We start from the raw sequence: 17,509 nt of genomic DNA, 5'->3' as shown, positions 1-17,509 counted from the left end.
ACATTTTATGAAGACTATTAATGAATCCACAATGTTCTGATTTGTAAGAAATACATGTACATACAGTTTTTTCAACAACAAATCATTCAAACGCAATGCATTGTGGTCTATATTCACTAGTACAATGAGCATCGATGCACACTAGTTTTCGCAAAGACCTCTGGGAAATTTCCAGAGACTGGACTTTGGAATTGGAAAAATGGCAATCGCAGTACACTACCTACGGAGTGGTGAGAAAATTCGGACAAAAGTAAAGATTGGCTGCTTGTGAAAAAACAAACAAAATTCAGCCTTCCACTGGCCCCGCCTTTAAATCTGGAGCAGATCTGGACGACGGTTATTCGGACAATCAACGGTCCCATGAATAAATTTCCAAAACCACAGTTGGTCTTGTGTCATTGCAGAGAATGGAGTGATTGTTTTACAAAATAGCCTCTCGGTATGAAATAAAACCTATCCGTGCAGATAGTATTTATTAAACCATAAAAAAGGAATAAAGACAATATTTTGGGGTTGAACTAATGATGGCCTAAATCTAAGTCATCCAAAAAGGAAGACCTTGTTCTGAAAGTGTAACATTTCCTGTTCATCCTATACTGAGCTGGAGCAAATGGTAAAGCGTGTTTCGAAAGGGTCTATGATGGCGGTACAGTCGGAGGGGAAGTCCCGTCTTCTGCCTGAAACTGACAGACATCATCTTCCCGGGTCACAAGCAGCCATTGACCTTCCCACTTGTGGAGAAGCAGGAGGGAGTCTGTGGGCCAATTAGACAAGAGCGAACAGCCTGTTCTGTTGAGCATGGAGCAGAGGACAATCACGGTTTAATAAAATGAATGTGGAGACAGGTGGGGTTGCCACTAATGAGGGATGTAGACGGGGCAAACTCCAGGAAAAAGTGTTGGCAGTGATGAGGGGGGGGAGGGTTGAGTCTGACAAAAAAAGACCCCAAACAAAATGTGTTTTGATGAAGGGCCCCTTTTTTTTCCTGTCATGGCCTCTTTGCCCTTCTTTCATCACGGCCAGTGGAGGGAAGCAAATGGGGCATAATAGGAGCCTAACGATCAAGCGTAGAGTGTTAAATTAGAAGAAACGTCTTCATTTTCACGGCTTTTTCCCCTTGGACTGCGCCCTAAACAGGTGGTCATGTGTTTTAAGTGAGGTAGGTGGAGGTAACATCAGCCGTGGTGCATGTCAAAAAAGATTAGTCTCAGGCGAAGAGCTGACCTTAGATTAGGATCAAACAAAAACCGGTTACATGTCTGGTTTCCTAAACGATCGGCAAAACAGCTTCAGGCAAATACAGCCGGCGGTGGAATAATTTAAAAAGAACCTTAAAGGACAGCCTTCATTTTTGAGACACCGGTGACCCTCTTTGGTCCTGTAGCTCTCTAAATGTATAGAACTAAAGTCATTTCCAATATACATACAAAAACACAAATTGTCTTGTGACTTTTAGGAATGTATTTGGCATGCAACAAATTAAAGTTGGATCAACAACGCATTTCATTTCATTTCATTTCATTTCATTTCATTTCATTTCTTCATTTCTAGAGCACCTTCCACCACCACCCAAGGAAGCCCATAGTGCCAAAAACAAGGACAGCAGAATACATTATATGATCATAAAAGACATAAAAACAGATTTAAAACAGATATTGAAAGCAACAAAATAAAAAGGCAGCTAGGCAGATACTAGGACACGATAGTGGAGGAACAGTTTGGCTTTAAAGCTCCCCAAAGGTGTAACTGCTCTGATAGCCAATGGCAATTGATTTCAGAGTTTAGGAGCCGGCACAGCGAACGCACGATCGCCCCCCGAACTCAGGTTTGGGTCTTGGAACCAGTAACACACACCGGTCTGCAGAGCGCACGGACTCTAATAGGGGAGAATGTTTAAATGCAGACTAGAAAGGTGAGAAGGAGCAGTACCTGCCAGTGACTTAAAAACAAAAACAAGAATTTTCATAAAAATCAAGCTTTGCACAGGCGGCCAGTTTAATGAGACCAGGAGCGGGGCTGTATGCTCAGACTGCTTCTTCATTTAAAGTTTGAATATGCTAAAACCAGACCGCTTTTATTTTGAAAATAAAAATAAAACCGGCACGCTGACGATACAACCAGTAGGTGTACATATTTACCTGAGAGATAATCAGGGGCAATTATCAGGAGCAGAAAAAGGAAATATTGATCATGGCGGTTAGCATACGACAGAACTGTGGGGAGAGACTACAATGCAACACTTGAGTCGCATGGAGCTGCTGCAGCTGAGCGAGGCTCACTAAGAATGAGGGTCAGGATCAATATCACTTATTCTAGTCAAGGAGAAAGTTCAGCTGACCTGAAATCCATTTATGTCAATGAAAATAGCTCTCTGTTTTATCCTGGAGCCAGCCGGATCGCACTGTCAAAGCTGAGTTATAGACTGGAGTTTTTATCATTCAGCAGGAATATTTGAGTTTTTTAGTCGTTTCATGATTTTTTTCTTAAGACCAAACTTGTATTTTTGGGTATCATATGGCAAACGTTTAGAAATATCCCAAGATCAATGATTCTTATATCAAACTACCATTCCTGAAACTTTTAGATACATATAGTAGTATAATAGTCTTTGTCTGTATGTCTTTTTAGTGAATGTATTAAAATGAAAGTAATCTATATTTAATCATCATCCTTTATAACTTTACTTATAACAGATCAGAATCATCCAAAACATACCAGTCCAGTCCAGTTTTGTTTACTCAGTTTGTTAGTTCTATTTAGTATTTTCCTATTGAATTCTATGTATTCATGATCCTTTTGATTTTATGTTTAACTTTTTCAATTACCTATACGAAGCCCATCAAGACGACTGTTGTTGTGAATTTGGGCTTTACAAATAAAATTGAATTGAAAATTGAATTGAATACCACATAACAACACAAAGATTTAGATTAAAGATAAATTATATTTATCACTTTAAACAATGCCATTCTCTAAAACGTAGCTGACTGCAGTTCCAGTAGATCGATGACAAGAAGATCGTACATGAAGACAAAGCAAAATCTCAAAAAAAAGGGAACAACTAGAAAACACTGACAAACCTTTCATCTAAACTGACAACAGTGTTTCCAACAGAAAACACTAACTGAGTGTTTTCCTCTTTAGCCTCCTGAGAACTGACACGTTAGTTTATGTCCTCAGTTTTTTTCGATTGCATCATTTGACTCATTTAAAGTACTCTACTAAGTCCTGATGTGCTTAAAACAGGACATCTTGGCCTTTCTCGTGTGTTTTAGGGGGGTACAAGGAACTTTGAAATCTTTGGAAGACTTGAATTGATAACGGTAATTTAGTTCATAGTGTGGAACATATTTAACTCAATTAGCTTTTTTTTTTAATCTTGATAGTTTTACCTTAAAAATCAGAACTTTCATAAACACTTTACTTTGAAAAGGTATTTACTTCCAGTGAAGGAGGTTGGTTTAGTTTATGTACTTATAGTCCAACATTATTCTGTATTTTTGAGCTATAACTACAACGCCTGATGTATATTTTCACTAAACTCTACTGATTTAAAAAGACTGAATCAGCGATCTGGACTTTGCAAATATCTGTTCTAGATTTTTCAGGAACAGATATCCGAGTACTTTGATATCTGCTACAGCCCTAATCAATACTTGTTTTTTTAATACTACATTTTTTTCAAGCATTCATTGCCATGTAAAAAGCAGCATGAGCCACTTGCATTCATTATTGGTTGAAAATGTCAGTTACAACACCGTTGCTCTTTTTAGCGGTCCACGAACACAAAGAGAGGCATTGCAGACTCATATCCTACGGATTTCGTTTGTCGTCTGTTACAAACCTGAAAGATGCTACAATACAGAGGGGTGAATAAATACGTCACTTATCCCTTCTGGAGAACAGCAGAACCGCGCCAACAAAAGGACAACGGTTCTAAAGAAATATTTGCACGGTAAATATGACAGTTCTTGGTAAAACGGTTACTTGTTTGAAAGTACAGCCACAGCCGTTGTTTCTGTTATTTAGGGGTTTAGATTTGAAAATGAGTCAACCAGAAGTCCTCTGGATCAATGAGATCAAAGCGAGTCGTTCCTCACGATGTCAGCTTTTCTTGGTTTTTATCAATACGTCTACAAACACCTCATTCCATCAGCAGACACCAGTCCTGGGTAAACGGTTCAAAGGTCCAAAGAGAGGCAGTGGGTCCGACATCCCAACAGACTGAGGCAACAGGGCTTGTCCCAAGCACTCCGGCAAAAATGTACGACAGAAAGGATCCAATGATCCCATTATCCTCATCGTTGGGTCAAAATGTTGAGATTAGCTCAACAGAAATGCTGTCAGTTGGACTAAAATGTCTCCACATCCAAGAAATATTAGGCTTTTACTGCTATTTGGAAAATAATCACCTTTTATTTTCTTTGATTTTAACTGACAAAATAAACTGTTGAGGACTACTTCTAGTCGACATTGACTCTACATCTTCTAAACCGATTTCAATCAGGACATTTTATGGCCACATTTCAAAGGCCATTCCGCTTGGCGAGCAGATGACAGGTTTGTTTCAGATCAGCGAGGCTCTACGGTTATGTGATTGTTCGTTTCATTTTTACGGCTGAAGTTGTTGGTGCTTTAGAAGCATTAACCATTTTCGTGTGAACTCTAATTTAAGAAATTATTTTTACAACAGCAAAGATTGATGTCAAACATAAAGCCTTTGAAAGGCAAAAATGTTTTTTTCAGGCACCGAAAATGTCTCTGACAAAAGTCAGACACATTTGTCAAGCGGCGTTATAAACAGACTTTCAGCAAAAACCAAACATCCAACGATTTCATTGTTTTCGCATCAAGTCCGTCTGGTATTTATCACATTCTGTCAGTCCAATGTTTGAATTAACCGGCGTTTGCCTCATGGACCAGAGCCACATTACATATCGCCGTTCTATCACTGACAAAGGTAAATAAATTATTCACACAAAAGCAGACAGAAAGACCCAGCGGAAAACTCGGAGAGCACGGTATTTGCAAATGTGGGAAATCTGTTCCAACAAGAGTGCCTTCCCTACAGGGACAGGGGACAAATGACACCCAGTGTCTGCATTCAATTAGAACCAAAAAGGCCATGAGAGCCAAACCCTGAAGGAGGCCGGGCCTCTAGGAGGAGGGCCTCGCCCTCCCAGAGCCATAAGTAGAAGTGTCTGGTGCCGGCCAGCCACAATTACTACTGTCCGTGACACACGCAGTCATGTGGATTGTCTGTTATTCCCATTCATTTGCTCATCTCTTTGGATTCTTCACTAGGAATCGTTGGTTTCTTCAGGCGATCCAAAGGTTCAGGAAATTACTTGCATTAGGAAAAGTAAGGCCTAAAATGTACAACGTCTCGGTTTGCCACACAGCGTCCAGCAACCGCAAACTGGACCCAAAGGGATTCCAACGCGTTGAGTCGTGGATTTCTTAAATCAAAATCAATTTGATTAGCAAACATTTTATGCTGGACACTGTCTGGTTGCAAAAGTCTGTGGTGCCGTGTGTCTCCACATGATGCCGCATTTTTACACATCCGTAATGACAATCGAAACCACAATTCCGCCTTATTGTGCGCGAGACCTCAGTCTTCCTTCAACAGTACTGGCATGGTCCGCTGGAGGCCAGAAGTCTATTAATAAAACTGCTGCCGTTGTCAGAACCGCAGAGCAGGAATGAACCGGTCCGGTCATTTGTTTTATAATCTGACCACCTAAAAACACACACCGCTCGTTAGCGGGCAACTCACCTGTCATTGAGGTAACCCACTCTAAATGATTGCACACCTTACGGTCTCAGTGGAAGAGCTTTAAAATAATTGTCTGTTTATGTAACTTGATTGGGAAACTTCACCGCACAAACCAACCTCATGACTCAGTTGTGTGAAGTGGGACTTTTATAGAGTGGACGGCCTGGTTTTAGATCTCAGATCCCCAATGATGGAAAAGACAAATGACTATCATTTAAAGAAGAAATAGAGGAGTTCTCGGGCCAGAGAAGAAGAGGGTTATAATCAAATTATAGAAAGTGTGCTTTAGTACGCTTACATATACATTACTCACTCCTCTTGGCTTAATAGGCCTTGTCATATGCTTAGTAAGATGACAATGATGGAGCATTTCTGCGTTCATCTTTGCCGTTTCAGGAGTTGCCCACCATGCCATGCCACATTGCGATGTATTTCAGAGTAGTGAAAGCCAACTGCTGTTCCAGCGCTCTGCTGGATGTTACTGATCCTCCGGTTAAGCCATGCGTCACAGCAGAAGTGTAAGACAATAGTTTGTGTAGGGCACCTCTTGCTGTTCCACTGAGTGGGAGAGCAGAGCTTTGCCTCCACACCTGTTGCCCTGCATGGGCCTCAGGGAAAAAGCTACCCCCACCACGCTCATTCCCCCCCTCCCCAGTCCACCGGAACGCTGCGCCACATCCTCATAAAGCGTCAGGGCCCACGCGGATACGGCCGATCCATACCTGACTAAATCCGGGGGGATTAAACGTTTTGCATTTTATTGTTGACTGAAACTCTGCTACATCATAGCGGCAAAAGGGCTTTCACAAGAAGCCAGAAATGATGTGCGCTCAAAAGATTTAAGCTGATATTGTTGATTTTTTTTATGTATTTATTTTTGTTATGAAAGCTTTAAGAGGAAGTCTCAGAGACATCATCTGCTACAAAAGAGAATGAACACAACAAAAACTACAGAGGTGATGACTAACACGCTTAGCTCTCTGTAGCTTCACATTTAAACTGTTTTCTTCTATTTGTTTGACTTTGGAAATTTTTTTTATACATAGAAACAGAACCATGTTTGACTCAACCGACTTCTTATTTATCTGGAATATTTCTACCAGTGAGGAAGTGAGGAAAAGAAAAGAATCAGGATTTAACAGGGATCTACTTGAAATATGGATTTTTTTGCAACTTTGTCATCAAGCACCAAGTTTGCTCTGTATATTATGTGTTGAACAACTCTCTAATGTTATAAAGATGCTGCTAATAAGGTTAAATTCAATGTAGATTTACGTTTTTTATTAGTATTAATATTATACGTAGACAATACCAGTTTGTATGACTGTATTATTTATTTTGTAGTATTTATCCTCCACGCCTTAAAAGTTGGGCGAGGCTGAAGTTAGCATCCATTTTTTTTACTCACTTTGCTGGTTAAGAGAAAATCTACAACCCCTTTTTAACGGGTCCTACACAAAAACTTACAGTTTAAAAACGTTTAAAACCGGCTGTGAATATTTAACAGAAAAAAAGATTAAATAAAAGGGCAAAGTTGCCTTTATTGTATTTTAACAAATTTAGAAATGAATTCTAAAAAATTAACACATTTGTTCCATTGAATCTTTATCCTCTGTACAATATCTACAGACGTCTTCAGACTCTCTTTTTAAACTGCATTTCAATTTGGAAATTAGATTTTCTAGAAAACGGAAGCTTAAAAAATTACTTAATAAAATAAAATAACTTTGAAAAGCTTAAAAAATGCCAACTTCAGCCTTGTACAGACCAGCCATAGAAATTATTGTCTGCCATTAAACCCACCCGTGGCCTAAAAACGGTTGGCAACCAAAGGCCGACGTGGTGAGAGCGCTCTCTCTGCAAATCGGATCCAGAGTTGGCAAAGAAAAGAACTGTCAGTTCTTTGGTTCTGACGGTAGAAAACCAAAGCCAGGAGATGGCGTTCCCTCCAGGTCTGGAGCAAAGGAGTCCTGGTTTCATGCAGAAGCCTTTGATGTTGAGCTGTGAACGGCCAGCTCTCTTTCCGCGGTGTCGGTGAAAGAAGACACAGCCGAACAATGGTGTAATTGAAGCCGTCTTCAGCTTCAGCCACAGAGATGTAAATACTTGAAAATGGGGCTGCATGTCTTTACTTTTAAAGGGAAAAAGATGAATCAGCAAATACCGCTGTAATGTTGTTTCTCGCATTTGGACCAAAAGTTGGTCTAATTCTTGTGGTGCAGAAGAATGCTAGGGGCACCGCGTCACTGGGTTTGGCAGCTCTAGGTGGGTCTACATGGACGGCAAACCAGGTGGAAACACTTTACATCAAACACCTACGAGGCCTATATAACATAATGCTTCCAGTCTGGCAAAGGAATAAACATGTTGAGCTAAAAGTTTATACGTCTTAAGGTATTTACAATGTGTTTGCCTCCAACTAAACTTGGCAAGAAAAAAAGGAGTCTTGGTATTTTAGGACTAATAAAGCCATGAAAAGCAGGGCCTGTAAACATTCAAATGCAGAGATTAAAATCTTCAAATGTAAACGATGTAGTTTTGTACTTCAAACAAAGAATATGGAAATAACCTGATGACAAAAGTGTTCTTTTTTTGTCACAATACAGAGTTCCCTCGCTATTTCGCTTTGCACAATCTCGTTTTTTTAGATTTTGCATGCTATTTTTCTTTATTTCCACCATGTTCTGCATCCGTATTAGTTGTTGTCTTAGTCAATGAATCTCCTTTGTGCTGTTCCTCCTGTACACAAAGTGTTCATTTTCCTAAATCCACATATACTTTTGATCAAATTCACATCTTTGTTTTCATTCTATTACAATGAACTTATTTCCAAAAATGTTTTAACTTTGAGAGTTTAAACAAGAGAGAAAAGCGTGAAAATGTTCAAGTATGTTTGATAAAAGTGTAGAAATTGTGTAAATTACAGCCATAAACATCTGTAATCCTACTTCGTAGGTTATATTTAAAGCGCAACTTCCCTGATAAATGAGGGAACCCCATATTTATGTGTCATTCTTTTCCGGGGGAAGCCTCCGTTTCACTTTAGGAAGCTTTTGACCTTAAAGCGTGAAACCAAAACATCAAATCCCTTCTTACTAATTCAATTAACAAGATTCGGCGCATGAGGTGCTCACAATGAGAATGACCCTAGATGACCTGAAAGGATATTCCTCCTCGTGAACCGATTAAAGGAAAGTGTCAGGCTGGGAAATGTGGGTTACTCACGCTGTTGTCGCTCGTCCCTGACACGGGGTAGACCGTCCAGCCCAGCTCTGCCGTGGCTGTGGTGGAGTCCATCAGGGTCTCTGTGGACCAACACAGAAACAAACGGTCAAACATCTGCCGTCCACCAACGGCTGAGGTTGGAGACACAGTCTCAGTTTTGTGTACTACATTTTACCACCAGCTCAAAGTGGTAAACTGTTAATTGATTTAAGTTTCAATATTTTAAAGTCCCACTCCGATAGTCTTTTGATCTATTTTCAAAGCGTTCCCAGTGGTTTTCTAGGACATAGTTTCCACAGAGTGGCAGTTCATCAGAACTTCATATCGCCTACCCTTCCCGCCACTCAAATCTGAGAGCTCTTCCACTAGCTTACAGCCCCTAACAACCCCAACCTAACATTACCTGTGCAACAAAAATGGAAAGCAATGTCTGAGATATCCAGTCGTACAGTTTAGATCCAGATTCCAGCTCGGACGAGAAAAACAGAGATGTTCATGGATCTATTTGTCTGACAGTGGATGATCAGAATAGAGCGGAGCAGGAAGCTTTAATGCAATTATGTTTTTTTACCACCGACATCTTTATTTTTCGCCCCAATCAAAAATTGCTCAAAATTCTTTATATATGTCCTCCATTATCAGATAATTGCCACAAGAACCTGTTAAAACAACAGAAACAACATTTTCATTTGAGCCTTTAAGATAAGGTTTCCTGCTTCTGCATAATTAGCAGTTTGGATGTCTCCTTTGAAACAGATTTGTTTCATCGCAGGTCAGAAACATCCAGGTCATTAGGACTTTGCCGTAGCCTGTACGGTGAAAACAACAGGCTGGAAACCAAATCTCCGCGGCACGGAGGAGGGCCCACCCTGTATGCTGCGGATTAACGAGTGGAAAGAAACACCTCTGGTAATTGGGGTCAAAGACAATGTGCCTGCTGTCTGTCATGAAGCTCTCCGTGGTGCTCGTTCCACCGGCTTGATCCGAACGTCATTCCCATGCTTGCTGACCCATTCATGGAGTCAACTTCTTCACCTCTCCTCTCAAATCCAGGCACCACCTCTGAGGCTCAGACTTAGACCTGTGGGAGTCTTGTGGACCAACAGCAGAAGGTTAAATGCGTCGACTGTGAGCTGCCACGGCAAAGATGGCCTCTAACCCAAACATGGGTCACAGTAGCAACTGAAACGCAGATGTATTGAACAAATTCTTCATTCTTTATTGATGCACTGATGAGTGCGGTTCATAAACTAACAGTGTAGATGTATAAAACAGTGTAAATATCACACAAAACTTGACATGATGTTTTTTTTAAAAGTCGGATCTGAGATCTGCAGTTTTGTTTGTTCTTTTCAGACTTGGTTCTGGCACCAATTTGTCAGTCTGGTTGTTTACCAACGCTTCATTTCTTCTTGTTTATTGACAAAAAAAGGTGGCTTTTAATTAACACCCTCTGCATTCAGAGCTTTATTCCAGATCCTTCCGCTGACGTTCAGCGTTTCACCAAAGACACAATACCGGGTTTTACAAACTATTCAGTTATCACTGAGCCCAAATCTTATAATTAGTTAGATGAGACTGCAATTGAGCAGCTATTGATAACCTTCTGTGAGACGCCGAGCCGAGCAGTTGACATGGGTGTTAGGCGGTGAAATGCCAATTATCCCCCATAATGATAACAATAATTAGTGGCGGAGTAAAACGATAATAATGAACCCCCTCTGTGGAGGCTGGGAAAGTGCTGTGGGGGGGAATGGGGACTACATTTCTCCAGGACTGTTAATGCTGGTGGAGGGGCAGGTTGTCTTCTTCCTCCTAATACCCTCCTCTTTTCAGCTTCTTTAAAATGTTGGATTCACGCTTTCCTCTTGTGCGCTTCCTGTCCTGATCTGTCCTGCTATCAGTGGCCCACATGCTGGACGGGCAGCACCTCCCCACCAAACACTGGTCGCCCCTCTTCAGCCGAGTGCACATAGGAGAGTACCGACAGCCGCTCAGATACATTACCTCCCTGGAGGCGGAGCAGCACACATCTCCACTCTGGAAGAAGTATCCACTAACTTTCCCTGAACTTCTCAGCAAAGCAACGCCGCTCAGCAAAAACACTGGAAATTCATTAGGAGAAGAAGGCTCCGGGGTGCTTTCATGGACCCGCAGGAATCCCTTCTATGAACCTTTTTCAGCTTGAAAAGTCTTTAATGGCAGTGAGACGGACAATGACTCCACTGTCTGTTGGCAGCTTGAATGTACAAGAAAGCTGCCTATACATTTTTACTATTTATGCTAACCATTAAAGGGTCTATACTACGCAAATTCAATTGTTCCTGAGAAAAAAACAACCCCAAAGTGGTATTTTGATCCTGAGTATTCTTCTAAAACCTGCTCTCTAAGCACCAGCCCCATAAAATCCATAAAAACAAGCGGATTCTCACATTGTGACATCACAAAATGAAGAACCGCCCATTCCAGTTCAGATGTTGTTTGTTTTTGTAGCTGAAACGCAGACAAGATGCTGAGTGTAAAAGGTGGTATCTCAGAGATGGAGTCGTCCTGCTTCCAGGTAAGAAAATGAACTTTCTAAAAATTGTTCTTTAGTATGCCAAACGTAATATATTATCATATACATGCATATACAGTGGGGCAAAAAAGGATTTAGTCAGCCACCAATTGTGCAAGTTTTCCACTTAAAAAGATGAGAGAGGCCTGTAATTTTCATCATACATCAACTATAGGAGACAAATCACATTGTCTGATTTGTAAAGAATTTATTTGTAAATTTTGATGGAAAATAAGTATTTGCTCAATAACAGAAGTTTAACTTAATACTTTGTTATTTACCCTTTGTTGGCAATGACAGCAGTCAAACATTTTCTGCAAGTCTTCACAAGGTTTTCACAAACTGTTGCTGGTATTTTGGCCCATTCCTCCATGCAGATCTCCTCTAGAGCTGTGTCTGATAAAAGTTTAGAACGTTTGTACAAAGGAGTTTAACTGCCTTAAAAGATCTCGAATACTTTGCAGATTCCACTTATCGCGGCTTATTCTCATCTCCTGCGATAAATGAGGGAACTGCGTTTTTGGTAACATGTGCAAAAGATATTTGCAATTTTCTGCAATATAAAGTGCACTTAAAAGCTTTATAAAAATTTTAAAAAGGAACGTAAAAGAAGGAGGGAGAGTGCCAGACCCTCCCAACACCAAGACCCCCGCCGCAGCAGTAGGATAATAATACTACAATTTATGCATTAAAAGCATTTGAATAGTTGGAGTTCATCTGAAAATGCTCTCAATGTTTCTTCATCAAAGGGAAGTACGTCTATAATGAAACTTTAACAAGAAAATCTACTTTGCTTCTAAACCAGATCAACAATCAGCCAGTAAATTGTTGAAAATCTGTTTTTATCTGTTTTTAGTTGAATCAGTTCAGCATGGAGGGGGGGGTTTGAAAGCTCAACGAGTCCAAAGACTGGAAGAAAAGCTTGTGAAGAGAGTGCTTCCTCTAACACTTCCTGAGACTGAAGGGAGAGTTTAGAGCTGATCTCTGAGAGAGCTCTTGAGTGGGAGGCCGTCTGAAGTGACATGAGTGGAGTGGTGTGTGTGTGTGTGTGGGGGGGGGGGGGGGGGGGGTACTATAACAACACTCATCTTAACAGAGAGCGGTCGACGCTGCCTCACTAATGAAAGCATCAACACTTTCTAAAGGGGGACTGAGCTTTGAAGCATGAAAATAAACAGCATCCAGACGTACAGTAGTCAGCTACTCATAGCTTCACAAGTGTGGGGGGGGGGGCATTTTTCTGCTGTTTCATAAGGTTTCACATGGTGTGCAAATGTGCCCACTTTTTTTCTAGAAACTTTTCTCACAGCTCAATCATTTCTTTTTGCTTGTCAACCCGCTCTTCGGTGTGCACCGTCGTGAGCGACAATTCAAGATTTCTCCAAAAGGCGTCAATCAGAGAACGACAGCTGGATGACCAATTAGGGTATGGAAGGTGATGGATATCTCTACTGCCATGCCTGAACAAAACTTTCCCCAGGGCAGGCAACCCAGCATGCAAACAGATATTTTAGCCTCCACGTGCAAGCACATACTTGCAGCTCGTGTGATGAGGATTTTCTTCTGGGCTTTCTTTTTCTACCGTGAAAAACACAATTTGACAAATTGTTTTGCGTGTTATTGCGTCCCAGGAGGAGCGTTGCATATAAAAGACATTGACATGATAGCTCAAGCAGCAGTCAAATAGAAAGGAATCAATTTTCCTAGAAAATAGCCTGTATTTAGAGCCTACAATTTAAAGTGGGTATGTTTAAAAAGCAATACGACTCCACAACAGCGGAAAACACTTGAAAGAGATGCTTCTTTGTTGCCAGAGGAGAAGAAACTGTGTTAAGAGTTCCTCTGAGTTTTATTTACAATCAGAAACAAAGGCTATGAAGTACAGAGCTTTATGTTGCTGTGAGCATTTTAATCAACAAAAGGTAGAAAACTCTCCCAGTGAAATCTGTGTTCATAAAATTCCATGCAACCACAACAGAAGGACAACTTGTTTGCGACTGTGCGTCTGAAACCGCATCGCTCCGTGGCAAATGTGGGAAAACTCCACTCCATCTCCACTACAGACTCGCAGAGTAACAGGAGCAAGCTGGTCCCTGAGCTAAAAACAGAATACTGTATAGCGGACCAGGCACGGAAATCTCCCCAGATTAAGGGGGAACGGCAATGATATGGCCCTGAGGGAGGCGGGGATGTGATTTATAGCTTTAATGATAGACAGGGCTACTGTATGGCCTGTTGGAAATAATAACAGTCTCTTTCATTTAGATGGAAGAAGGGGAAGGCGCTCCTGGTCCTGGGAAACCCAGCTCAACGGATCTGTCATCACAAGATGGCCTCATTAAGGTACAGTGGAGCGGCCACCACTGTACACAGTCGATTTGGAATGCTGCTTTTACCGTGGATCAGACTCTGTGGACGTTGACGTATTGACCACAACCTCAGAAGAGTTCCTCATTTTTAAAGCAGTCTTCTGAACCCAGCTTTGTCTACTGGTAGTACACGTCATGAACTGGATTTACGGACGACTCCGCCTCTGACCGGGGAAGAAGACGGTTCAGTTTTGGTTGAGAGATAAAGGTGGGCTCAAAGTTTAGCCTGACCCCAAGGACTTCTTAGATTTTTCTAAGGCAAAGAATATGGATGAGAAAAAGGAAGGTTTGCAGTAAGAATGTGAATGAATGCACAGAAAAAAACAGCGCAGACTCGTGTTGACAGAGAGACACAGCATGGCGTTCCTCAGAATGTAGGACATTAATCCCTACACTGCACAGCCGCGCTATCGCTCAGAGCGGCTAAACTTGTCAACAGCGGCGATGACCAAAAACCAAGAAACAACTGTATTTTTTTTTTTTTTTTTCACTGTCTGATCTTCCAACAGAAACCAACCGTCTTTGACTGACACTGTGCAGCGTTTCTGTTTCATTTATCAAAGGATGAAACGGAGAGAAAAACTGACTGGTAGTCCAGTTGCTGCCCCCTTACCTCATATTTATTTATTTTCATCATCCGGGAGTTTAAAACGGTTATTGCGCTCCAAAAGAAACTATTTTTAAGCGAAACTGAAAGAACTTCTGGTATCAAAAAATTACACTGAAGCAACAACAATGACTCAATGAAAATGATTCAGAAAAAGTACAGAATACTTTTTAGTTAGATGTATAGGTTCGTTTTACTGCAAGCTACAATCGATTTTCTTTGAAAAACCCCAAAAACAAGTCAGACATGGCAAAACGGTCACAGTTTTGGGTCATTTCTTTTAAAGTACCAACAATTTGAAAACACTTTCTCTTTTCTTCTATGCATCTCAGTCTTAGACAAACGTTAAAATCATACTTTCACTAATGTATGTGGACCAATAAATAGTTGAGGTCAGAGTGACACTATATTTCACAGCAGAGAGACGTCAAACGAAGCAGTAAACGGCGCACTGGCCTGCTCACCTGGCCACTCTTTTGTACTGGAAAAGGAAATCTGGCAGCTGATGCCGACTTGAGGATTTATAAGCCCACTTTCCATATTTCTCAATTCCATGTCAACTCAAGAAGACCTGTTTAACAGATCAGCCCATTTAAATTTTGCTGCGGAAAATTTTGTAAAAGAGGGTCCCACAGTTTTACAGGGAACAGCTGAAGAGAAGAAGAAAGGGAGCCATTCATGTGTCTACCCATCCAATCATTACAAGTGTTTCCTGAGCACTCTGATGCAAACACTCAGCATAAAGGAGGTTGGACAGTCTGCAGATATAAGCAAATCACTTTTAATCAGAGAGACAGCTTGCAGACAGCAGTAACTGTACAGAAATCCAACACTTTGACTAAAAGCTTTTAGTCAAAAGTGGCTCAAAAAGCTCAGGGACGAAAAGAAATCCTGTGTTTTATGGTCCATGTCTTTAAAATAGGGATGGTGAATAGCCATGAAGGAGTTTCAGCCCAAACTGTGGGTCCATCGAGACCCATTCCTCCTTCAAACTTGTCCTCTGGGAGATGATGCTTGTGGTCGTCAAAGAAGCAACCGTCTGTTTGACAACCGCTTTGACTGGCAAATGAGGATAGCCGTTGGGAGGTAAGAGACGGGTGACGGCTGTCATGCAAGCCGCAGCACACAATCCCAATGTATTGGTATAATTCACCTCAACATATGGAGGAAACTGCAAGACCCGAAGACGTCTCCATGCGTGGGGAGGAGAGGCAACTCTTTTTATTGGTGGGGCCTGTCCTTGTTTGGCTGATAAGGAGATCCCACCACATGTTATGGGAGGAGAGTCATTAAAGTCTGACAAACAAATCTAGTTTATGACCTATTCTACATCCTTTAAAGACATTTCATCCACTAAAAGATGCTTTAAAAGCTGCTGTAAATTCCTGTGCAGAGGCCCTAAATCCTTATCACTGCAAGTGCCGTGATAAGGTTCCACGCTGCTGCTTTGACAGAGGCTAATAAACATTATTCAACAACACATCATTCCATGGTTTTGGCTGATAGGGACCACAGATAAGAAGATGTGAAAGTACAAGTGTGCATAAGCAAGCTGCTCTGGATAGATTCACATTAGAGCTCTCACCTAAAAAAAAAAAAGGAACCCTGTTCCATCAAGTTTAATCTTCTTCTGCATCTCTTGTTTTGTGCATTAAAGCAACCTCCTAATTAATAATTTAAATCCCAATCACCCAAGGGTCTGATAAAATAAAAGTTTAAACTGAAAAGTAACATTTTATATGACATAATAGGTTGGGGTTTCAAGCCTTCTGAGAAGATGAAACATTTACGTCCCAACAAATTTATGGAAATGTAAACACTGGACGGCTCTATTAAATCATGCAAAAGATTGTCTAACCTTATTTTCCCAATGGATTATTCCCTCGGGACTGTTAACCATCACTAAAAGGCTACCTTTGAAATCACAGTTGATTATGAAAAAGGAAAATCACAATCGTCTTAGTGCCAAAAGTTGTCTTGAAGGAAACCAACCTTTAAATCCTCTCTACCCAAGACAGAAACCAGTCCTGACACTTTATCTGTTTTTAAATCCTATAAATCTCAAAGCTGAGTAATTGCATTTGAGCAGATTTACACATTTAGCTGCACCGTATTAAGCACTTTCAAGCTTGAATTTCTTTTGCCCTAATTTAGGCGTTCTGAGACGGTCCTGAGGTTTACCAACACCCCGCTGGAGCCAATGATAAGACTGTCACCCGAGCTTGACAAATTAGTTTTGCATGTCACCATATATCAAATAAAACGGCCTAAAAACCACCTAACTTGTCATGATTTTTTTTCAAACGTTAGTTTCTGGGTCAGGTTCTGGGGGAACTGTAAGGGGATCTTTGGGTTATTTTCATGCTTAATGTTAAATCAGACTCATCTCAGGCTGTAAATGTTTCATGAAGTCTAAATAAATGAGTAGCTTCAACTCCTAAACTTTGTTTTAAAATGGTCTCACACGAAGACGTGAAAGAATGAATGAAAACAAAACAAACTTATGTCTGATAAAAACATTTGTCAAAAATGAGGATGTTGCGAATTACATTTTTTTTATTAAACTAGATGACATTTGTGAAAAAAAAGGAAGGTAAAAGTCATGTGACATAGTCACTACGTACATTTTGTGCAGTATCCACGTATGGAATTTCGGTCTTTCATGATGCATGCGTGATATACGTAGCTCACAAGTGTTACTTGCGTTCAATGTGGGCAGATGTCCGTCGAGGGTCTCTGCCGACGGGTTTTTACATGAATTCTGTTTTGAGCTGTTCAAACTTTAGGGTCGGTTGACTTTACGCAGTTTACATGTATTTTACAGAGTTTCTGCCCAATTATCACATAAATCTTGCACTATTTATGCATGTTTTTTGTGAGATGCATACGCCAATTTGTAGCTTTCCACGAACGAACTACTTCCACGTATGTCTAATAGATATTTTTTAAGAATGTACCATCGATGTACAACT

The 17,509-nt window shown here is 40.8% G+C and overlaps 1 protein-coding gene across 4 annotated transcripts in view; it reads right to left on the bottom strand.

Annotated features, from left to right (window-relative positions):
• LOC101165974 (ephrin type-B receptor 2) overlaps positions 1 to 17,509 on the bottom strand; it is a 148,246-nt gene that overhangs the window by 86,900 nt on the left and 43,837 nt on the right. For all 4 annotated transcript variants that reach the window (XM_023955297.1, XM_023955298.1, XM_023955295.1 and 1 more), the window contains exon 2: positions 9,005 to 9,084. In XM_023955297.1, the coding sequence (XP_023811065.1) occupies positions 9,005 to 9,084 (80 nt within the window). The remainder of the gene's footprint in view (positions 1 to 9,004; positions 9,085 to 17,509) is intronic.

The sequence above is a fragment of the Oryzias latipes genome, chromosome 5 (genome assembly GCF_002234675.1).
Source record: "Oryzias latipes chromosome 5, ASM223467v1".
Classification (NCBI taxonomy): Eukaryota; Metazoa; Chordata; class Actinopteri; order Beloniformes; family Adrianichthyidae; genus Oryzias; species Oryzias latipes.
This window is presented reverse-complemented; position numbering and strand designations above follow the sequence as displayed.